General features: G+C 33.4%; 1 protein-coding gene across 2 annotated transcripts in view; it reads right to left on the bottom strand.

Moving 5' to 3' along the window:
* Nucleotides 1-2,876: 2,876 nt before the first annotated feature.
* LOC139481716 (uncharacterized) overlaps nucleotides 2,877-25,041 on the bottom strand; it is a 60,433-nt gene continuing 38,268 nt past the window's right edge. For both annotated transcript variants that reach the window (XM_071265185.1, XM_071265184.1), the window contains 6 exons: nucleotides 23,808-23,931; nucleotides 20,797-20,923; nucleotides 15,615-15,733; nucleotides 13,616-13,811; nucleotides 10,234-10,300; nucleotides 2,877-6,684 (listed from right to left, as the gene is read on the bottom strand). In XM_071265185.1, coding sequence (XP_071121286.1) covers nucleotides 6,357-6,684; nucleotides 10,234-10,300; nucleotides 13,616-13,811; nucleotides 15,615-15,733; nucleotides 20,797-20,923; nucleotides 23,808-23,931 — 961 coding nt within the window. In that variant the 3' untranslated portion in view covers nucleotides 2,877-6,356. The remainder of the gene's footprint in view (nucleotides 6,685-10,233; nucleotides 10,301-13,615; nucleotides 13,812-15,614; nucleotides 15,734-20,796; nucleotides 20,924-23,807; nucleotides 23,932-25,041) is intronic.

Raw genomic sequence — 25,041 nt, 5'->3', positions numbered from 1 at the left:
AATTTGGATTCATACAAGTCTGGTGGTCACACAATAAATGGGATATTGTGCAACATAAATTTTGCCAGTAAACTGCTGGGTCACTTAAATTTTGGATTCATACAAGTTCGGTGGTCACACAAGAAATGGGATATTGTGTCACCTAAGTTTGTAGAGTAAATGGCTGGGTTAATGAAAATTTGGATTGATAGAAGTCTGGTGGTCACATAAATTTTACCAGTAAACTGCTCCTTCACTTAAATTTTGGATTCATACAAGTCTGGTGGTCATACAATACATGGGATATTGTGTCACCAAAGTTCGTAGAGTAAATGGCTGGGTTAATGAAAATTTGAGTTTATAGAAGTCTGGTGGTCACATCAAAAGGGATATATTGTCACATAAATTTGACCAGTAAACTGCTCCTTCACTTAAATTTTGGATTCATACAAGTTAGGTGGTCACACAATAATTGGATATGGTGCAACATATTTGAACACTAAATTGCTGGGTCACTTAAATTTTGGATTCATAGAAGTTTGGTGGTCACACAAGAAATGAATATTCATTTTATTGTATCACATAAATTTTGGCAGTAAACTGCTGGGTCACTTAAGTTTTGGATTCCTACAAGTCGGCGGTAAGATATTAGATGGATATCATTTAATTCACTTAAATTTTGGTTTCATACAAGTTTGCTTGTCACATAAGGAATGAAAATCATGCTGTGTAAATTCTTAAATAATCAGGTAAACACACATTAGTATATCAAGTAAGGGACATTAGAACCATCTTTTTTAATATGCTTTCAAGCAGTGAACTTTAATGTAAACTACTTCCAGTTCAGGGTGTGGCTGCATCTTAAATGAGTGATTTGGGGGTTCCAGTTTGAATGGACTGCTGGGACATTTTTACATTATTGATCAAGTGTGGAGACACTTCATTGTAAAAATCGTGCTACGTCACTGTCTTTCATATTGGTTGAAACTAACATTCACTGCATTTAATTCTGATTGTTACATATTTAAAAGGTAGGCCAGAGAACAAATGAGTGGTTTCTATGGAAGGCAGGCAGGTTAACTATACATGCAACATTTTTGCAATTCAAAATCTCGTCATTTTTTGAAATATACTGTATAAGCAACCTAAATGCTGATTTAGAAAGACATACCAATTCAAAACTAGATGCGACAGTACGACACGAATGTCCAAACCAGTCAATTTCAACAAAAATCAGCAGAGCTGAATGAAACATAAACATGAACTGTAAGTCACCATGGTAGACTCACACATCAAAAATCAGCTCAATTTCTCGAGCAGTTTAGAAAACAAGAGGCTCTCAAGAGCCTGAATCGCTCACCTTAATTTTTTTGGTTAAATCTCTCATCAATGATTATTTTGGCTTTTAAATGTTCTTTGAATCCTATTTTCTTCAAAAGCATAAAAAAAATCATTTTCTCCTATGTTCTATTTTAGCCATAGGAGCTATGTTTCTCGACATACAAGGAAATAAAATATAAATTTATACTAGATACTCTGAAACTCATTTAGCCTAAGTTTGGCTGAAATTGATACAGCAGTTTCAAAGGAGAAGATTTTTTAAAGTAAGTCAACATGATGAACAAATTGTGAAAAAAGTCTTTAAAGGGCAATAACTCCTTAAGGGGTCAATTGACAATTTTGGTCAAATTGACTTATTTGTAGATCTTACTTTGCTTAACATTTTTGCTATTAACAGTTTATCTGTATCTATAATAATATTCAAGATAATAACCAAAAACTGCAAAATTTCTTTAAAATCATCAATTCAGGAGCATTATACCTGAAAAACCAGTTACCCAATTCGGCTGAAAATTTCAGGACAGGTAGACCTTGACCTAATAAATACTTTAACTTCTTGTCTTATTTCCTCTAAATGCTGGATTTTTTGAGATATAAGCCAAAAACTGCATTTTACCCTGTGTTCTATTTTTAGCCATGACAGCCATGTTTTTTGACGAAATAGAAAATAAAACACAAACTTTATTTCATACACTGATCATTCAGTTGAAGTTTGGTTGAATTTGGTTGAGCAGTTTTAGAGAAGATTTTTTAAAGTTAGCAAATATGATGAACAAATTGTGAAAAATTGTCATTAAAGGACAATAACCCCTTAAGGGGTCAATTGACAATTTTGGTCATATTAACTTATTTGTAGATCTTACTTTGCTGATCATTTTTGCTGTTTACAGTTTGTCTTTATCTATAATAATATTCAAGATGACCCAAAACTGCAAAATTTCCTAAAAATTACCAATTAAGTGGCAGCAACCCAACAATGGGTTGTTTGATTCATCTGAAAATTTCAGGGCTGATAGATCTTGACCTAATGAACATTTTCACCCCATGTCAGATTTGCTCTAAATGCTATGGTTTTTGAGATATAAGCCAAAAACTGCATTTGACCCCTACGTTCTATTTTTAGCAATGGCGACCATGTTTGTTGATAGATCAAAACTTCGGATACAATTTATAAACTAGATACCCTAAGGAACGTTCAGTTAAAGTTTGGAAGTATTTGGCCTAGTAGTTTCAGAGGAGAAGATTCTTGAAATAGTTTACGACGACAATGGACGCCAAGTGATGGCATAAGCTCACTTGGCCCTTCGGGCCAGGTGAGCTAAAAAGTCTTGAAAACTGTTTGTTGCGGAATGACGGACAAGGGTAAAACTGTGTCCACTTTGTGGCCGGGACAAAAAAAAAAATATTATGTCATTCTAAAAGCCAAATGGACTGGCACATGAGGTCAAAGTCATGAGACTTGTGGGAAGATAATCCTATGTACTCAAGAGATTGAGAAGTAGATCATATTTGACACATCATCTATGGTTACTGGGAAATGTCATATTATGAAAACATTTATTCAACAAAATGATTTTTATTTACAAAGTCATACACAAAAAAAACAAACATCAGAGACGCCAGATCCAACCAACAACTAAATCTGGACTAGTTTTGTTACAGGGATTCATCACACAATAAGTGAACAGTGTACAGTACTAATACAGTATAAATGCAAATAAAATATCAAAATATATCGCATGGAGAACTCATTTTATTGACATTTTTCAAAAGTTAAGTAAACAGAAACCTGAAAATGTCATATCTCTCTTACTGGTGATTGGATTAAGTTACTATATCATTTCAACTTCTACTGTCTGACCTGTAGTCGTATGAAACAAGAGGCTCTCAAGAGCCTGAATCACTCACCTGGTAAACAATGCCTTATTGAACTTATTAACCATGCCAGGAAAACATGTACAGCTAACAATTCTTCAATATTACAAATATATATGACTTACTGTTTATAAATAAAGAAAATGAGACCAAAACACAAACACTTAATACTTAGCAATGGACTGTGAAAATGAGGTCAAGTTCAAATAAAACCTGCGTAACCGACATATAGATCATAAAATATTTTCATACACCAAATATAGTTGACCTAATGCATAAAGTATTAAAAAAATAGACCAAAACTAAAAAAGTTAACTTTGACCACTGAATTATGAAAATGAGGTCAAGGTTAGATGACACCTGTCAGCTAGACATGTACACCTTACAATCATTCTATACACCAATTTTAGTAGACCTATTGCATATAGTATAAGAAAAACAGACCAAAACACAAAAACTTACCCCTATGTTCTATTTAAAGTAAGGGCGGCCATGTTTTTTGACGGATCAAAAATCGAAGCACACACTTTGTGCAGGATAATCTAAGGAACAATCATTTTAAGTTTCATTCAAATCCATTCAGTAGTTTCAGAGGAGAAGATGTTTGAAAAATTGTTAACGACGACAGACGACGACGGACGCCAAGTGATGAGAAAAGCTCACATGGCCTTTTAGGCCAGGTGAGCTAAAAATGGTTACTTTTGTGAAAAATTATAGTTCTGGTGGGTAGCAAAATAATGTACTTTTAAAACATCCATAGCAAATTTCTAAAATTGATATTAAGCACATATATGTGACCAATTAAAATCGAGCATCATATAGGATTATTCCAACCAAATTAAAAAAGTAAAATAGGCTCAATGGGAAAAGACAAAAAAAAAAAGACTTTTGTAAATGAGAACAGCAAAAACAAGAGGAGTCACAACAATTCAGAAATATAGTCATAATTAAAAGTAAATAAGTTGACAGTAATTTTGTCTAATCAGTTTTATATATTGTGTGTTTATTTCCATAGTAATTGTAAAACCATGTGAAATGCAAGTGACTACCGGTCTTTTTAGCCTTGCAGTACATGTTTTAACCTATTTTTTTCTTAATCATTATGAACATTTTATAATTGGAGGCTCCTAGGAGCTTGTAATTGCTCACCTGGCACAAAGCTGCCCTGTCCATAGACCTGTAATTGGGAAATCATTTCAGTTCCCAAACAATTTAATGCTTAATTCCCTTTTTTCATCTTCATTTACATATTAATTTTAATGAGCTTTTCATACATTTGTAATTTTTTTTCTTTTAAATCTTTACCTTTCCAAAAAACTATAAAATTACCCCTTTTAGTAGGTAAAGGTGACTTTTCTAAAATAATTTTGTTTCTACATTTAAATTCTTATTACATGTCATTTAATGTGCAACTCCAGCTAACCTTATAATATAAGATAAATTTCAAATATTGACATCCCAACCATGACACTCTGACATTCAAAACTCCCAACTTTTCAATGCTAAATTATCTATAAATAGTCATATTTGCATTTATCTGCAGTGAAAATTTCATTTCAGAATTGTAGCAAAATAAAAATAGTAATTTAAATGAAATAATTAAAAAAAAAGTCAAAAGTTCAACTCATAAAGAGTTGATAACCTGATTAATCAAAACTGGCACTCTCTGCACACAATTCTGTTTAAAAATGAATAAGTGTAAAAGAAAGTTAAAATAACAATTCAAATCCCTCCACAATTCTTTAATTGGAGGGGAGAGGAATTATACAATGCATTCTTTTTGCTATTAAAGATATAACTGAGGTGCTATGCCAGCAAAGCATGATATGACTGCAGCATATCAACAAGTGAATTTTCAAAGTAAGTTTTTCCTAATATTCTGTATGACACAGTAATGTTTTTGATACTGTAACATACTTGACATAAAATTGTAAATTTTTGCAGCTTTGACTTAAAATAACCTTTAACATGGTAAGAAATAGCAAAAATCTGTCGAGATAGTGAAAGCAATCACTGAGAGGAATCCAATGAAAAAGTCATTCAAATCCATTGAAAAAAATATTTTCTGTGGCCTACTTTGCAAGTTTGGCCCCTTTGACCCCTCTTCTCGAAAAAACATGCTGTAATCAAACTTTAATTGCATTGTTAATGAGAATCATTTAAAAGAAACCCAATTGAAATCACATGAAAAATAAAAAAAGTTGAAAATGTGCCCAAAAGCATTTTTCTCATATTTGAAAACTGTATGAGATACCACAGAAATCACTCACTGAGAGGAATCTAATGAAAAAAATCCAATCAAACCGAAAAATAATAAAAAAAAAAATGTGTCCAACAGTATCGCAAATTTAGCCCTCGTCCCCTTTTATCCCAAAAAAGTTATCAAAATATGCTTGGATTAACTTTTATAGCATTTTGTCTCTAGAAATCCAATAAAAAAATCCCTATTAAAACCATATAAAAAGAAAAAAAATATGAAGATATGCTAAATTGCATTTTTTTGTACTTTTTACCCCAATTATCTTGAAAACAGTAAGAGATAGCAAAAATCAATTAACATATTACTGAAAGCTTTCACAAAAGGAATCACATGAAAAAGATCTTATCAAAATGGGATAAAATTTTTCCATAACACACAAACTAACATTTTGAGGACCCTTTACCCCCTTTAATCTTGAAAAAAGGAAGAGATACAAATACAATGTTTGGAAAAACTTTTAATTGCATTTTTTAAAAGAAATGAAAAAAAAAAAATCACATCAAAATTGGAAGAAAAATAAAAAAAATAAACTGTTAACACAGGGATATGTCTCGCCTGTTGCAAATTGTCGGAGAGTATTGAAGTCATTATTTGAATCGTTAAATCAAGTTTAAATATAATACCAATGACCTAGCATTCATTAGTGGTTCATGTTAAACTTGAGATTATCACAAACTTAGAGACATTGAATTTACATTGAACCATAGAACCCCCAAAATCAATCCCATACCATAAATCATACTAGCTATCATTATGTTAAAATATCATAATGATCAGGTATATTCACTATAACAAAAGATAAGTTGCTGAACCCTTGGTGTTCACACACAAAAGATTCCACCAATAAACACATGGCAATAACATTGTACAGCAAAATTTTGCAGTCGTATACAAACAAAAACTAGCGTTTAGCATGATTCATGTTAGAAATCTTTTTTATAATTAGATGATTTTCTCTCAAGTGGATGCATCCGTGATTCTTTTTGCTTTTTTTCCTCATTTCGTCTATAAAGGCAGATCTTGGTGTTGTGCCGGACTGTAAAAATTCATTAAAATAACGTTTTAGTTCTTTTACTTCAGCATCTGTCCATCTTTTCCGTGTAACTTTTTTTGCAATTTGCACTTCTCCCTCTTCTTCCATCTCTTCCTCCTCGTCCTCCTTGTCCTCTTTTTCTGCCTCTTCCGCAAATAGGTTCTCCTCAATGTCAACAGTTTCTTCTGGAATTGAGCTAAAATGAAGAAACACTTTATTTAGGGACTATTTATAAACTAAGATTTCCTGAACATAACAAGTGAAAGAGGATCTTCAATTCTAGAAATTCAATTAATTTGAGTTTCTTTCAAATTCATTGTTAGGCCAACTTGATCATTTTCTCAGACGAAAAACAGTGGCAAACAAACAAATCTTAATTTCATTAACATTTTTCTCTTTTGGGTGTTGCTTAAAAAAAACCCTCTTTTCAACTGGCGATTTAATTTTTTTTTAGTTAAAATCATTTAAAGTAATTAAAATGGAGCAGAATTTCAAATAGGTAAATGAAATCCAAAGAGCTAGAATCAAAATAGCCTTGCCTTAACATTTGATATCCATTATCGCAGGCTAGACAAAACTGTCATGTAACAGAATGCATAGCACAGACTATGGGTTGGAGGCTGAGAAAGATAAAAGGTACTGCAACGAATTTTAAACTGTCTAGCGGCAAAAAAAAAGTATTTCTGAATAAAAAAATATGTGCTTCGCCAAGCGCAGCTGGATACGACCGCAGAGGTCCAATCCTTAACAGTTTGGACAAAAAAGGACACAATATTCAAGCTTGATACAGGTCTGAATTTGGATTTTAATTAAATATTTCACACAAAATAGTTTTCTGTCACAGAATAAATGTAGTTAAAGAACTTGAAATAGGTTAAATGATTTGAATTTATTTTCAATTAAAGTTTTCATGTTGTTGCGCAATACACTGTGCTGTTGTGCAATACTTAGTAAATCTTGTTTTTAGAATAGTCAAAGAAATAGCAAAATAAATTGTGAGAAAAACCTAAAATTAAAAAAAAAAAAATTGCCATCCCCCCTAAAATTTTTGACCCCCCCCCCCCCCCCCCCCCCAATTTTTATCCAAAAAAAAAAGGTAATTTCATAAATTTTGAAGAAAAAATTCCCCCCAAAAAAATTTGTTAAGAAATTTAATTTTTGTAAAATGTGGTACAATTTCAGAGATATCAATACACTTAAACACAAGTTATAGTCTGAAAACTAGAAAAATGCTTGTTTTGGGCTCCTTTTTGGCCCCTCATTTCTGAACGATTTTGGCAATTACCCCCAAAATCAATCCCAACCTTCTACTTGTGGTATTAAACCTTGTGGTACAATTTCAGAGCAATCTAAAATTTTATTCACAAGTTATTGTCTGGAAACTAGAAAAATGCTTGTTTTTGGCCCCTTATCCCTAAACGGTTGGGACCATAACCCCCTCCCCCCCCCCAAAAAAAACCAATCCAAACCTTCCTTTTGTGGTATTGCACCTTTTGGTTAAGTTTCATAGAGATCCATACACTTAAACTAAAGTTATTGTCCGGAAACCAATCTGTCTACGGACGACGACAACGACGTGATAGCAATATACGAACGCAATTTTTTTGCGGATTTATAAAAATTCCAGACATTGCAAGACAAACTGTAGACTGTATACATGTGTGTTTCACTATAAAACCCCTTGTGTATTTACCATGAACCAACACAATTTTCAAACTTTTGATAATGACTGAATTATTAGAAATATTATTTGAAGTTTTTCACCAACCTGAATGAAATTAAAATTACATATGCTAAACCATATCATATCAAGCATTATTGACCTATGATAAGTAGTCCCCATTACAGAGTTTTTGACACTAAACTTGTTCCTTCTGGACAGAAATGTTACTAACTGAGAGGAATAAGTTGGATAAAAGATTTGAAAGATTTAAAATTGAAGTCATTTAGTCTGAGGATGTATCCTTTTCATGGCTTGCCGCTTATTGATTTTGATGAGTTGTTGAATGTGTTCCTTAAAAGTCAGACTGGCTTACGTGAAGGGTCAATCAGTAAGAGAGAGAGGATAAGAGATAGAACGTTCTTAGATTTATTCCATCACAGTCCATCTCTGTCTTAAATCAACATTGATTTACATGGGGTGTCCGATGTCTTGTTGACATCTATAGGTACAAAATGTATACCGCTTGCTTTAGAAGATTTAGTCATAACAGAGAGTAGTGAACTCAGACGAGGGAATAATAGTTCTTATCGAGAAATGTCCCAAGCTAACTAGTCTCCTTCTCTACTGACATGTCTAAACATCACAGAGGTAGGATTCTCACATATTTCAAACATGGATGTCCAAATTTGCAAAAATTGTCTTTTGAAATAAATAATGAGGACGAAGTACGAGGCACAGGATTGAATTATATCGGACCCTGATGTTTCACATTGCCAATAATTGTGAACTCATAAAAGAAGCATCATTCTCTGAGAATGACAATATTACAATGTATGGTGTTCTGGCCATGATTCTTGGAGACCTTGAGTTTTGATAGCTGAGATGATATAGAAATCCTTAAAGAATTGAACGACCCTGAAGATAAGGACAAGGACACCTCAGAATTGAGTGAAATAGTCCAGCAACAACATGATATCATCCAGAAATACCGTCAAAGAATTGCTGACATTCAGACAAACAAACCAAAACAGAGATTTTCACGTCTAACCAGGCTTGATATTCATTGTGGACTGACAACTGTCAAGAGGTGCTCAAAATTAAATATGGTGAAAGGGAGATTATTCAATTTGAACAGTCCATGCAAGTCCTTGGACATTATACTGTCTTCGACTTGGATCTTTTTTTCCAACACAGTTCAAATAACCACCTAGGCATTGTCTGGACACAATATTTTATAAGATTTATGAGCTTTGCTCATAATCCTTGGAAAGCTCATAATTCCTGTTGAGACCAACAAGAATGTGCCTGTCCCAAGTCAGGAGCCTGTAATTCAATGGTTGTCGTTTGTTGCTGTGTTACATATTTGTTTTTCTTTCATAATTTTGTACATAAATTAGGCCGTTAGTTTTCTCGTTTGAATTGTTTTACATTTGTCATTTCGTGGCCTTTTATAGCTGACTATGCAGTATGGGCTTTGCTCATTGTTGAAGGCCATACAGTGACCTATAGTTGTTAATTTCTGTGTCATTTGGTCTCTTGTGAAGAGTTGTCTCATTGGCAATCATACCACCTTTTCTTTTTTTATAAGAAACCACATATGCAGTCTTCACGCTGAGTCGCAGCCCAGGCTAGTGAAATTGCTCCCTGGCCTGTAAGAATCATATCTACAGGCCAACAGAATCTAAAAATTTTCAAAAAATTGAGCTCCAGGCCTGTAGATTTAAGAGTTCGTCGTGAAGACTGCATAAGCCTCAATTCTTTTTACTGACAGACAGACAGACAGACAGAGTGATTCCCATATACCCCCCCTGAACTTTGTATGCAGGGGTATAATAACTGCAAATCAATACGAGTTATTCTTAATTTCCTAAAAATTTGCTCCAGGGAATTTCAGTTTGCTCTTTATAGTATATATTAATACATGTGTGGTGGGTATTTTCAAACTTTCACCGGATTCTTTTAACTGAAATTTAATTGTAAACTGTATAGATGGTGGGTCTGACCTTCTATCTCCAAACCCCCATTCACGTTTTTTCTGGAATAGCCTTCCCTTAAATGCATTTTAAAGAAATTAAATCTTACAGATTCTCTGAAATAACGTCAGTTTCATCTTCGTCATTACAATCATCATCATTTGGAAAGACTACATCTGCAATGAAGAAGTAACATTAATTTGATTGCTCAAAAAGATAGCTGATTTAAATTAAATCAAACTTTACCATAAGATTGACCAACAGACCAAATATCATTGTCACTCACTAATGAAATTTAGGTCAAAGACAGGTGAAAAGTGTTTAAATGTCAATATAAATAAGAAGATGCGGTATGAGTGCCAATGAGACAACTCTCCATTCAAGTCACAATGTATAAAAAGTTAACAATTATAGGTCAAAGTACGGCCTTCAACATGGAGCATAAGCTCACACTGAACAGTAAGCTATAAAGGGCCCCAAAATAACCAGTGTAACACAATTCAAACAGATAAACCAACGGTCTAAGTATGTACTAAGATTTACCATCAGACCAAATATCATTGTTGGAGACATAATATAAATGAAGAAATTAATGTTTGAAGGGTCTTAAGCTTATAAATACAAACCACATAAGTCGGTTTGAAACACCAAAACGGAATGAACAATAACGGATTACGTTTTGTAGTTTACAAATTCTAAGCTGGTTTACGGTGGTCTTTTTTTACTATGTTTGGATCGTTTCAATCTAGCAGATACCAGTTTATTTCAAATGCATTGAAAAGAAACGAGAAATATGTAATGAAAGGTTTAGTTTTATATTTATCAGTTTTAATTTGATATTAAATAGAAACAACTTATTAATATGGATGAGTTAAAATTATTAGTTTGAACAAGAGTGGAAACACTGAAATGTCTCGACTGTTCTAGTGTTCATAATATAATTTATGTTGAAAGTATAAAAAAGCATTGTATACCACAAGCATTACATTAAATTAACTGTACTTGAGATGAAGGTGAGATAAACCCTTTCAGACATAAATGTAGTTCCTACACTCATTTCATACAACAAATCTAGTTTACCTATTGGTAAAAGTATCTCCGAATTAACTTCATAAAAATAATAACCTTGACCAATGAACCATGAAAATAATGATAAGATCAACTAACACCTTCTAAACAGACATACACACCTTACAATTATTCCCTACACCAAATATAGTACTGAAAAAAGACCAAATCATTGATGATTTAACATTGACCAATGAACCATGAAAATGAGGTCAAGGTCAGAGGATTATTGCCAGACAGACATGTACACCTTACAAACATTCCATACACCAAATATAATTGACTGAATGCTAATAGTATCTGCGAAATAGACCACAACACAAAAATTTAACTTTGACCACTGAACCATGAAAATGAGGTCAAGGTCAGATGACACCGGTCAGTTGGACATGTACACCTTACAATCATTCCATACACCAAATATAATTGACCGAATGCTAATAGTATCTGCGAAATAGACCAAAACACAAAATATTAAATTTGACCACTGAACCATGAAAATGAGGTCAAGGTCAGATGACACCTGTCAGTTGGACATGTACACGTTACAATCATTCCACACACCAAATATAGAAGACCTATCCTATCCTATTGCTTATAGTTTCTGAGATATGGACTTAACCCTGTAAACTGATCCATGAAATGGGGTCGTGGTCATGTGAAAACTAACTGACAGACATGAGGACCTTGCAAGGTACGCACATACCAATTATAGTTATCCTATTACTTATAATAAGTGAGAAATTAACATTGCAAAAAATTTGAACTTTTTTTTCAAGTAGTCACTGAACCATGAAAATGAGGTCAAGGCCAATGGTCATATGACAGACAGACAGTTCGTAACACAAGGCATCTATATACAAAGTATGAAGTATCCAGGTCGTCTACCTTCTGAAATATGAATCTTTAAGTCAAGAGCTAACGCCGCCACCGGATCAATATCCCTAAGTCTCGCTTTTTGCGACGTCGCAGGCGGGACAAAAATGATGAGAGCGCCCTCTACAATATCAATAACAAAGATGGCGGAACGTAAACAAACCACCTCGCCACGAAATTGAACTTGTTCTCTTATTTCTTGCTTATTGTACACTATAGTCCGCACCCCCTCTGGAAGGTCCAATTTTGGAGAATAAAACCGTGGACTATACAGGCCTTTCTAGGGACAGGTCAACATTTTTGTTGTAAATAAAATAAAGTGTGTAAACTGGTTCCTGTCCGACTACAACACTTTGTTCGGGTGTAGCAGAGTACAAGCAGATACCAGTTAGTTTGTAAAATAGTAAATATGAAACCAAGTGCGGTAGGCAGAGGCAATAATCGACTTCCTGTTGTTCTGGCCGCTGACTCGTCATTTTCCAATAACCTCCAAAAATGTGTTTTCAGGGGCAACAATTCCTAAAGGGATCGACAGCTTTTTTAAAATTTTACAGGTAGATAGAATTTGACCTTCTGATCACTTTTGCTAATCAAACTTCTCATCTATTTTCTAGTTTCGGTGATAATAGCCAAAAACCTTTAAAAAAAAATCATTTCTTGGTCAATAACTCTTAATTAGGTTGTCTGATTTTTCTGAAATTTGGCATACAGAAATAATGTCCTTCTTGTCATTTTTGTAACTCATACCATTCATCAATCTTCTATAGTTTTTCAAACAATAGCAAAAAAATGCAAAATTCTGTCAAATTTACATTTTAGGGGCAATAACTCCAAAACGGAGAATCCAATTAATCTGAAAATTTCAGGGTAGATAGATCTTGACCTTCTGATCCGTTTAACCCTGCCAGATTTGTTCTATCTGCTTTAGTTTTTGAGTTATAACCTAAAAAATGCAGTTTAACCCTATTTTCTATTTTTAGCCCTGGTGTCCATGTTTGTCGATAAATCAGGATATTGGATATAATTTATAAACTAGATGCCCCAAGGAACATTCACACTGAATTTTATTCAATTCTGTTCAGTTGTTTCAGAGGAGAAAGTTTTTAAAAAATGTTGACGACGCCCGATGCCAAGTGATGACAATAGCTCACAGGGCCAGGTGAGCTAAAAAGTCATTGCACAATGAAAATGAGGTAAAAGTCACATGATACATTATCTGCCTAAAGTTTTGATCATGAGGTTCATGAAACCAAAAAATCTAGTCGCTAGGTACTAGTTTCAAAGTTATTAACAATTTGAAAAAGTTTACGCGGCCTGAAAGAAAACCTATGTCTCGCTTTTTAGGGACTTTTCCACTCAGAGGAGACAAAAATCAGGAGTTGCTTGACAGACTGCTTACACAATGTTACATGATCACAAAATTTTTGATGTTGTGTAAAAATTGAAGGCTGATTCAAGGAAACAAAAAATAGAAGGCCTGACGTCAAAAGTTAACGACCCATTCCATAATGTGACAACATTTTTCTTTTGTCAAACAAAAATCATACCTTTTATGTCCATGTCCTCTAACTTCTTTCCTTTAAATTTGGAAGTCAAGTTCAAATCTTGAATGAGAAGAAGTTTACTAATTTGAGTCCTCTCCAATAACCCACTCATTTGTCTGTAATGTTCTTTGTGAACAGAACGGGTATGCCCTAGGTGATTGCATACCCAATCCAGCTGGTATTTATCAAGGTTAAGCATCTGTAAAATCATACACATTATCTAACATTAGTACTTGTACAACCCCTCTGAAAAATCAAGTATGCACAACTTTAAAGAAACTTTCTGATTCAATTTATTAACAGATTAATTCAGGGAAGCATACCTGTCAACTGACCCGTATTCTGCGGGTGTGACCCAAGATTTTCACAATTCTGAGGGATCACCGGGAACACCCGCCGGGTCATTGAAATAACCCGGGAATTCCGAAAATGACCCGATTTCACCCGTATTTCTTAGCCTTGAGATTGATTTCATAAGTAATAGTCCTTTGAAATACCGGCAAATACGTAATTCTTCCATGAACAGGAAGTTCACCTAGCTATGTAAACTGTCAAATTAAGTGACCTATTAAGTGCATGGCTTCACTTGACAGCTTTGGTGTCAAACACACTGTTAATTAACACCAATTACCTTAGCTTTAGGTCGTAAATAAATTGCACCATTGCCAATGGCATTGGTTTACAAACTAAACTAGAGTTACTTCCCCTTATTTGTCACCATTCAAAATTATTCCTTATATTTACGTTTTATGGGTGAAAAAGATTAAATCATAAAAATATAAAATTCAAATACATATTGAAAAATAACTTTTCATTATTTTTATACCTTTATACAATTTTTAAAAAAAAAAGTTGAAAATTATTTTTTACATTTATACTTCCTTGTGGAACAGTAAATTTAGTCCGGTAGTAAAATCTGTCCGCCAGACTTTTTTCCCTAGGAAAACAAGTCCATGATCATTATTTTACTAGGAATGTAAGTCCCAGGACAATTTTTCCTAGGAAAATAAGTCCATAGGTAGTAAAATATGTCTGGCACATATTTTCCTAGGAAAAGTTTTCCTAATATGTTATACTAGTATTTTTTTATTATAATATAACAATTATTGAAAATTAAAACAGAATCATATTTTTAGTTAAGATTTGAAAGTTTCATTATTTTTTCCCATTTAAAATAAAGAAAAGTGACTTTGTAACCTAGGAATGTTAATGACATGGACACGATGTCCTAGGAAAATAAGTCTGGGGACATATTTTATTAAAATATAATACACACCTCCATAACTGAATAATGAAACATAACATTTATATTGATATTTTTAAATAAAGGGCATGGACGATTTTACCTAGGAATTTTATTGACTTGGACACGATTACCTAAGAAAATAAGTCTGGGGACATATTCATATACAACTGTAAAACTGAATATTGAAACATGAAATTTTTATTAATCTTTTGAAAAAAAGGTCTGACATTTTACCTAGGCAGTAGCAATATTATTGACATGGACATGATTTCCTAGGAAAATTAGTCCAGGGACATTCATGTCATTAAATTTTTAATGCTCAAGCACTTGATCCGAACAATATTTTAAATCATCAAAATTGCATTTCCATGTAAATAATTTGTTTCATTAAAACGTTCCTTTTAAAATACAGGGCATGGACGATTTTACCTAGGAATATTAATGACATGGACAAAATTTCCTAGGAAAATTAGTCTGGGAACATTAACTTTATTAAAAGAATTGATACACAACTCTATATAACAATATCAAAATATAACATTTTTATTTACATTACAAAATAAAGGGCATCTACAGACAGCTAAGCCAACGTCATACTGTAACACAAACAATTTTTTGTGGTTGCGTATAAACAACTATAAACTGTACATTTCTCCTCTTCCTATCAAATATGAAACTATAACAGATGCTTAAAATCTGTCTCAGCATTAAGTTAATAAAAGATGTCACAATTTTACTGATCCTATATTATTTTACCTGTGTAAGGGTGGCCATGTATTTTCTCATGGAAACGGAAGTGATTCTATGAGGTGATACCAGCTGCAGTTCATTACAGATTTTCTTTACTGAATCATATGCCCTTGCATAATAGTTCACTGAAAAAGAGGAATTTATATACGTACATCAGCTACTGTAGCTCAGTACTCAATGATATATAGGAAGTAACAATTAAGAAATAAGTGCCACTGTAATGCTAACGCACTGGCCTGCAAATACCACATTTTAATAGTGCTTTTATAAACAGGACCAGTTAAAGTTCATATGTTACAAAGTTGAAGTGTTATTCCCATGACACCAGCTCCCTCCCCTGTTTTTATACACTGTCATAATAGACTACACCAATGTCATCAGGCACCAATATTCATTCAATTACTTACAGTAAATCAATGTTTGTTTTTTGTACATATAAAAAATTTCAGAGTTTTTGGCAAAAATTGTATTTAAATTGATAGATGTACTTATGGCCCTTCTGAATGATACATTCAGTCGAAAGAGCATTAATAAGTCAAAATAAGCTTAAAATATTGATAGGTTATAAAGGTCGTTATTGAGACTAGAGCATACCCGTGAATTCGCAGGTCCGTACCCGAGTTAAAAAACATGCTCTTTATTTTTAGCTTGGATGCTTAGACGTCATATTGTTGTTTGGTGAAATCAAGCTGATAATCAGGTGCACATTAATGTCCAATGAAGAAGTCCAGGAGTAGCTTGTAGCCATTCATACAATGTGAACATATAACTTACACATGATTTTCAACCTGCATACCGGGATTTGTATGTAATAGTTGCCGCAGTACATTTAGTTTGACCTAAGTCCTTATAACATTATCCTGGCTACAAGCTTAACCCTTTCACCGATTGCTGCCCAGACAGAAGCTACTCTGAGACGATGGCTTCCCTGGCTACTTTTACTCAAGTGGGAGATCTTCATAATAAATGTCAATGAAAAATTTGTTTGTAGTTATTTGTGTATTTATTTCATTCACTAACACCATGTTCAGTTTTTTTTATGTTTTGATATTTTTTCCTCATAAAATATTCTAATTTTCAATTTTTTCGGCATTATTGAAGTGAAATTGTCAAAATTCTGCTCTTTGACCCCAAATCGTAATTTTTTAACCCAAAACGGCAAAATTTTGAAAAAATTTGTGAGGCTGTACAAATTCCTCACTGAATGATGTCCATTCCAAGTGTTTTGTACATAAAATGACATTTTATGTCAAAAACGTATACTAGTTTGGCTTAATTTTTCCATATTCTTTCCCCAAAAATGTTCCCTCATTTAAAATTCTCGTAAATTCCGTAAATTTCCTCTGATTTTGACACGGTTTTCAACAAACGGAACCGCCATGTTTACACTTTCATCCAAGTATCCATCAAAGAAAGATGACTCATGTTTGCACTATTTTGAGCGGGAAATAAAGATGTATTCCGATCCCGGTAAAACGGGACTCATCGTCAGCAGTCTGAAGCGTGAATCCCAGTTAAGCCTGGCTACAAACTAGTATTTTATTTTACTCTTATTTCAGTGCATGTAGCAGCGTAAAATATATGTTCCAGACCGTATGAGTATTTGGACCGTACGCGTACGGTCTGGACCGTATGCGTACTTTTTCAAAATACTCATACGGTTGGACCGTACGTGTACGGTCTGATTAATATCATTAAGAAGTTGCTTAAGTTTACAAGTTACAAATGCATGTAAAGTTCATGTACAGATCAACATAACTTAACTCTCAAATTAGTATGGAAAAGTTCAATTGTAATTGGAATAAAAGCTTTATTTGTTAACTAATAAAAAAATTCACGCTTATCTTGTATTTAGTATGTCGATCAGTAATACATTAATAAAATTATGATCATAGAAATTTACGATATCGAAAGTTAACATGATGTGGGACGACAGTTTTAGAATATTAGAAACTTTACAAAAAAATGCAAATGCAAAGGAACATGAATGAACTGCAAACATGTAAATGTATAAAATATATCATTAATTGTGGTAGCAAGTGTCACCTTGGGCGAGAGTACCAAAATAGTATTCAGATATACAATTAAACAAATATTTAATGTCAATTGTTCAATTGTTCATTTTATCCATCTAAAAGTAATTGTAATGATAACAATTTATAAAACTAAAAATAAAGATTGTGATAAATGGTTATCTCGTACTGGACCATACGCGTATACTCATACGGTCCGACCGTACGAGTATACGTATACGGTCTGGACCGTACGCGTACGGTCCAAATACTCATATGGTCTGGAACATATATATCAACAATATTCCTACTTTCGAGGTTATCACAATGTTCATTGCGACACCATGGATTCAGTGTTCATTCTGTTCCAATACTTAGAACTAATATCAATGATATACTGCAATATATAATTGTTATGTAATCGATAAAAAATAACGACAACATGTAATAAAATGCTGGGTTGAGTTCAAAATCGTAGCAGCTACGTAGCCCCTATCAGTATCTATGTAGCAACTAGTCTATATCTACACATTCAATTGTCAAAATCTACATAGCACTACGTACTACATAGTCAACCCTGACTCAGAAGTGCATTTGTGGATTCTATTTCCTCATGAACGACCAAAAGACGAATATTTGAAGGCCAATAGTCTATAAGACAATAGCAATTTAAAGCCAAGGAGTAAACAAAGACTCAAAGACTGATAAGAACTGCAATAGATGATTTAAAGATGATTGTTCAGAAATGAACGTTTAATAATTTCATCTGCCGACATGATTGCAGATAAAAAAAAGTTGTAAATAAAAAAACAATAAAAACAAATATAAGGGAATACACGTGCATTTAATAATTTCATGCCTTAAAAACAGTAAAAAATATATTAATTCTCAACCCTAACATACTTTTTGGCTTACTGCGATTTGATTAGTTTTCACTGTTGCTCCTAACTGATGAGCATTTGAAATCCATCAGAAATGTGTATGTTTAATAATTCTCTAGCTTAATTTCTGCATATCATTAGCAGCGTAACATATAATATTGTTTGTAGCAAATCATATATTACATCTGAGTCTATTACCTTTACAATTAAAATGCATTAATAAAAGTTGGTCTAAATACTCAAGGTACGGTCATCTTTCAAAGTTACGACCATCTTGTGTCGGTTACGACCATCATCCAAAATACTATAGTTGAAGTTACGACCATCACACATTTAAAGTTACGACCATCATGCTTGAATTTTTGAATGACTATTTTACGAAAATTGGAATGTTTTAATGCATCAAATTTGGTTTTAATATCACAGGACTGCCGAATAGTATGTACGAGTTTGGTTCAAATGAACCTTTTAGTTCACGAAAATCGGAAAAGAAAAACTTATCCCTAGAGTTGTCTCCCTTCTCCGGATGGTCGTAACTTTTAGTTACGACCATCCGCTTACCACCAGTGCATATTGAACTTCCAATTGGCATAAAAAACATAACTTTGCAAAGGACACATTTAGAAAGGGACCATCCTAGTAAACTTTCAATTTTTTTGTTAGTTTCGCACAAAATTTGTTAATTTGCATATAGAACAAGAGTGCACACGCTGAAATGTCTCGCCTTCTATACTAATCATTGATGTTATGTTGATAGTCCTAAGTATAAAGCTTTATTACAACTGTCTCATAAACTTAACATTAACCCAGATAACTAAACAAAGACCAATGAACCATGAAAATGAGGTCAAGGTCAGATTAACCATGCCAGGCAGACATGTACAGCTAACAATGCTTCTATACAACATATATAGTTGACCTATTACTTATATTTTAAGAAAAATAGACCAAAACACAAAAACTTAACACTGTGCAATGAACCGTGAAAATGAGGTCATGGTAAAAAAAAACCTGCGCTACTGACAAAGATCATAAAATATTTCCATACACCAAATATAGTTGACCTATGGCATATAGTATTAGATAAAAAGACCAAAACTCAAAAACTTAACTTTGACCACTGAACCATGAAAATGAGGTCAAGGTCACATGACATCTGCCTGCTAGACATGTACACCTTACAATCATTCCATACAACAAATATAGTAGACCTATTGCATATAGTATGAAAAAAACAGACCAAAACACAAAAATTTAACTATAACCACTGAACCATGAAAATGAGGTCAAGGTCACATGACATCTGCCCGCTAGACATGTACACCTTACAATTATTCCATACAACAAATATAGTAGACCTATTGCATATAGTATGAAAAAAACAGACCAAAACACAAAAATTCAACTATAACCACTGAACCATGAAAATGAGGTCAAGGTCAGATGACACCTGCCAGTTGGACATGTACACCTTACAGTCCTTCCATACACCGAATATACTAGCCCTATTGCTTATAGTATCTGAGATATGGACTTGACCACCAAAACTTAACCTTGTTCACTGATCCATGAAATGAGGTCGAGGTCAAGTGAAAACTGTCTGACAGACATGAGGACCTTGCAAGGTACGCACATATCAAATATAGTTATCCTATTACTAATAATAAGAGAGAATTCAACATTACAAAAAATCTGAACTTTTTTTTCAAGTGGTCACTGAACCATGAAAATGAGGTCAAGGACATTGGACATGTGACTGACGGAAACTTCGTAACATGAGGCATCTCTATACAAAGTATGAAGCATCCAGGTCTTCCACCTTCTAAAATATAAAGCTTTTAAGAAGTTAGCTAACGCCACCGCTGTAGTCGCCGCCGCCGGATCACTACTATCCATATGTCGAGCTTTCTGCAACAAAAGTTGCAGGCTCGACAAAAAATTGGCAATGATTTTTCTGGTAAGCTTGGTTTCAAATGGTTAAGAGGTTTCACAGACATGGCCTTTTTAAAACATTTCCACATAGTGTCATATTTTCATTTTTTTTTTTAAATTATCGATTTTATATGGCAGACATCTTGGATTTCTGATCTGAGCAAATCCAAACTTTGTAGAAGACAGACAATCCAATGAACATTACAACCACCTTTTGTTTGGATTGGCCCAGTAGTTTCAGAGAAGGTTGAAATGTAATTCTACAGATGAAAACAAACGCACAAGTTTTGACAATAATTTGCATGACCCTTTGGGTCAAGTGAGCTAAAAATGTAGCAACCATTGTATATAAAGTATGCATACCAGAATTTGGAAACAGGTACGGATTTCCCTGGACTATTTTTGCTAGTTTTCTTTGCTCATTATTGGCAAGAAAAGAGAGAGCTCTTCTACAATCTGGTGGAATAATTACTGGAACTGGTCTTCCTCTCTGCAAAAGATTAATGGTCATGAAGGTCTAAAATATACAGCTAATAAATTAAAGGTCAATATAACAAACTTTTCTTGAAGACTTTGAAAATCAAAGCACTAGAGAGTGAATATAAACCAGTCTCTCATTAGCCACTTTGGCTCCCTTTCTTGACCGTTTTCTCATTGATATGAAAGCCACCTTCTTATTCAATAGACATGAAAAAGATGAAGTTGTGTGACAAAAACATTCACAGGCTGATAGCTACTAATAATAGAACAAAAGAAATTGAACTCTCTATTATAAAAGGCAGGAAAGGTCTTGCATTTGTGTACATTAGTTGTATCAACTGTAAAAGCTTACAGAATCTAGACATACATTTGCAATTAAGCATATAGATAAATAACAACTGTACTAATCCCTGATAATGTTACTGACAGTGGGTATCTTTACATTTGGGATCCTGAGAAGTTTCATGAAAACAATCATGAATATTCTTCACATATTAATTAATATACATGCAAAATTTGAGTTCTGATCCTTGTTGTATTGCTACAGGAAAAAATTCCAAAGTTGATGCATTTTCTGTAGCAGTAATATCTATCTTAGTCCACCTGCATCAGTTTCAAACCAGTGTATCCCAAACTCTGTCTGACCGACAAAATGCCAGACAAAAAATCATTCAGTCACAGAATTTTTTAGGATTTTTAGTTAAAAATATAGTATAAAACAAAAATTTCCTTTTTGCTAAGTCAGTTTGGCACAGACTGTTCAAACAATTAGTAATATTCTTTCATTTCATTATTTTCATTATCTATCAGATCTTAGAATGTAATCTCTGGTCCGAGCTGTTTGGGCTCAAGAGAACTTTTTCCAGTTGTTGTCATTTTAGTGAGATGAAAGGGTCCTTTTGTTAAACAATTAAGACCATATATTTCAGCGTTCTTATAAAGCATTATTTATTATGAACTTGTCAAGCAATTGTGACTGAGGGAAACAAACTTAATGGCTTTTGCATCGATTATGATGTACTTGAAAAAAACGCCTTTTCCCGTCGTTATTTACTCACAAGCGTCTCATGAATAATGGCAGATTACCAGTACGGGTCGAGCTCATATTTAACAGGGAGATAATTTTAGCAAAGTAGCTTTCAGCCCAGTACACTGATCATTAAACTACAATTTGGGTTTCATCCATGTACAGTTTGGATCTAAACAATTCAGTTTCTAAGAACATTTCCTTCAAGCATTTTCTGACAAGTTGAAAGCCATATGGCAACAAAAGTAAACTCTGCTTCACAAGCGCAGCATATCAACAAGTTGATTTTCAAAATAAGTTTTCTAAAGGATTTTAGCAATTAGCATGGTGACCTAAAGGAAAATCTTTGATCCTTCCAAATTCTGCTATTGAAAACTAAGTTTTAGAAGAAAAAAATCTGTATTTCCTCAATATTTTTGGAGACTATTTTTGGGATATGTTTCCAATGAAATTTGAAGTGTCCATATGGTACAAAGTACACACCACATAATTTTTAATTTCTCTACTCTCCACAGTGAATACTCCTTCATAAGAAATCAGTATTTTTAACCCTTTCACCGATTGCTGCCAAGACAGAAGCTACTCTGAGACGATGGCTTCCCTGGCTACTATTACTCAAGTGGGAGATCTTCATAATAAATGTCAATAAAAACTTGTTTGTAGTTATTTGTGTATTTATTTCATTCACTAACACCATGTTCACAGTTTTATTCATGTTTTAATAATTTTTTCTTCTTAAAATATTCAAATTTTCAAATTTTCGTCATTTTCTAGGTGAAATTCTCAAAATTCTGCTCTTTGACCCCAAATCGTAATTTTTTAACCCAAAACGGCAAAATTTTGAAATTTTTTATGAGGCTGTACAAATTCCTCACACTGAACGATGTCCATTCCAAGTGTTTTGTACTTAAAACGACATTTTATGTCAAAAAAGTATACTAGTTTGGCTTCAATTCTTCCATATTCTTTCAAAAAAAATGTTCCCTCATTTCAAATTCTCGTAAATTCCGTAAATTTCCTCTGATTTTGACACGGTTTTCAACAAACGGAAGCGTCATGTTTACACTTTCATCCGGGTATTCCATCAAAGAAAGATAACTCATGTTTGCACTGTTTTAAGCGGGAAACATAAAAGAGGTATTCCGATCCCGGTAAAACGGGACTCATCGTCAGCTGTCTGAAGCGTGAATCCCGGTAAACCGGGACTCATCGGCGAAAGGGTTAAAGTATCAGTACCAAACAGTACGTAGAAATCTTTATAAAATGAAAGAAATATAATATTAAGGACATCATTTCAGACAAGAAAAAAAATTGAATTTCTAAAAATTCCTTCACCGTTTCCTGTGGAGAAATTAAAATTCATCTGTGTCAATATGTGCAATTCATTTTGGGTAGGCAGTAATAGCAATATTTTCTGCAATCCCTCTGTCCATTTCGTAAACTTTGGTATGTATGATGGCTTGTTTCGAAGCCGAGACATTTCTACACTTGTGGTTCGATTTTCGGGGTACCATATGTGATAAAACATTTCCGCTTTTAGAAAACCTCAAAAAGCCCCTTGTGATGCGTCTTATCGGAATGAAAAATTCCAATTTTCACACAATGAAATTCTATGGCAATTGAGATCTTTCCAAACATTTAATACCTTTTTGGTTTTTACATCTTTATTTTATGGTCTTCTGCCCTTTCAAACAGCACAAATGGTTCAATTCAGTCAATTCTTTTAAACAGTAACATGTCCAATATCATGCTGATTAGATGTTTTTGTTTACAATTGTAGTTGTGTTCCTCACTCTGGGGCGCATTAGGGATATTGACCCATCTGGTGTTATGCAAATATATTTCTTTAAGGTTACTTAAAATTTACCTTTCCTCTCACTGTCATGAGATCTTGTTTCTCCACTAGATATTTCTCCACCTCAGTAAAATCTTTAGAAAGCGAGTCATCTATATCCTGAAGACCTTGACTCCTTGATGCAAAACTTTGCAGCCTGCAAAATAACATAAACTGTTGCCTAAATTTAATTTTCCAGCACATTTTGGGACCTTATCTTAACAGCAGGTGAGGCTAGTACTTAAAACTAAAACATCTATTTTTAAAAATTCCTGCACTTTTGTTCCAATCTGCCCAGAGGATACAAAAAGGAAGATTAAAATGTGAAAAGTTAACAGAAAATAAACAATAGCTCACACAGGGTTGCCACCCTTTTTCAGACATGGAATTCCAGGGGTTTTACAGGGTTTTCCCAGAATTTCTCCAGTTTTCAAGGATAGATTCTTTTGAACTGAATCGTGCAACACTGACATACACTACTTCTCCTAGCACATTCATTAATCAGAATTGATTACCAAAGTAAGGGAAGTAACTCAAAACTTGGAACCGTTTCACTGAAAATACATCTACTCATTTTTAAAACAATGTACTGTAAAATAATAAATCAATGCCATGTTTTTATTATGCCAAAATATGTTTTGATCAGGTGATGATTCCAGTTAACATGTTTAAATCTCAGAGTAATCAAACTAAAACAAGCAAATTTACATGCATTAACCCTTTCACCGACGAGTCCTGTTTTACTGGGATTGAGGCTTCAGATGGCAGACGATGAGTGTCTGTATTTCAGGATTACGGTATAGGGTTTTGTTTTTTGCAGGAAAATGAAATTATTGCTCTTTACTTCGAATCCAGTTGAAAAGAATTAAATGGCAGTTTCATTTTCATTTAAAGACGACAAATTAAAGATTTTATGGGAATTTTAAGTTGAGATAGACATTTTTGAAAAGCTTTTGAAGGATAAGAAAACTATGATTCTATCCAAATTTCTGTGTTTGAAGTAAAAGTAACAATCAAAATGGACATCAATTTTCAGTAACTTGTTGACATTTTGGGGTAAAAATTTTGTTATTTACATCTTTTTGGAACTTTCATGAAAAATTTTACAAATTTCACCTTTTTAATGCTGAATCTGAATGCAAAATTGATAAAAAAAAAAAAAAAAAAAAAAAATGACATTTAGAATAGTAAATCCTTTCTGCCATGATATCACTACAACAAAGCCATTGTCCAAGAGTTACTTTGTGAAGGGCTACTATCGGTGAAA

The sequence above is a fragment of the Mytilus edulis genome, chromosome 7 (genome assembly GCF_963676685.1).
Source record: "Mytilus edulis chromosome 7, xbMytEdul2.2, whole genome shotgun sequence".
In the NCBI taxonomy this organism is placed as follows: domain Eukaryota; kingdom Metazoa; phylum Mollusca; class Bivalvia; order Mytilida; family Mytilidae; genus Mytilus; species Mytilus edulis.
Note: the sequence above shows the minus strand (reverse complement) of the source record. Positions and strands in the feature narration are given on the sequence as shown.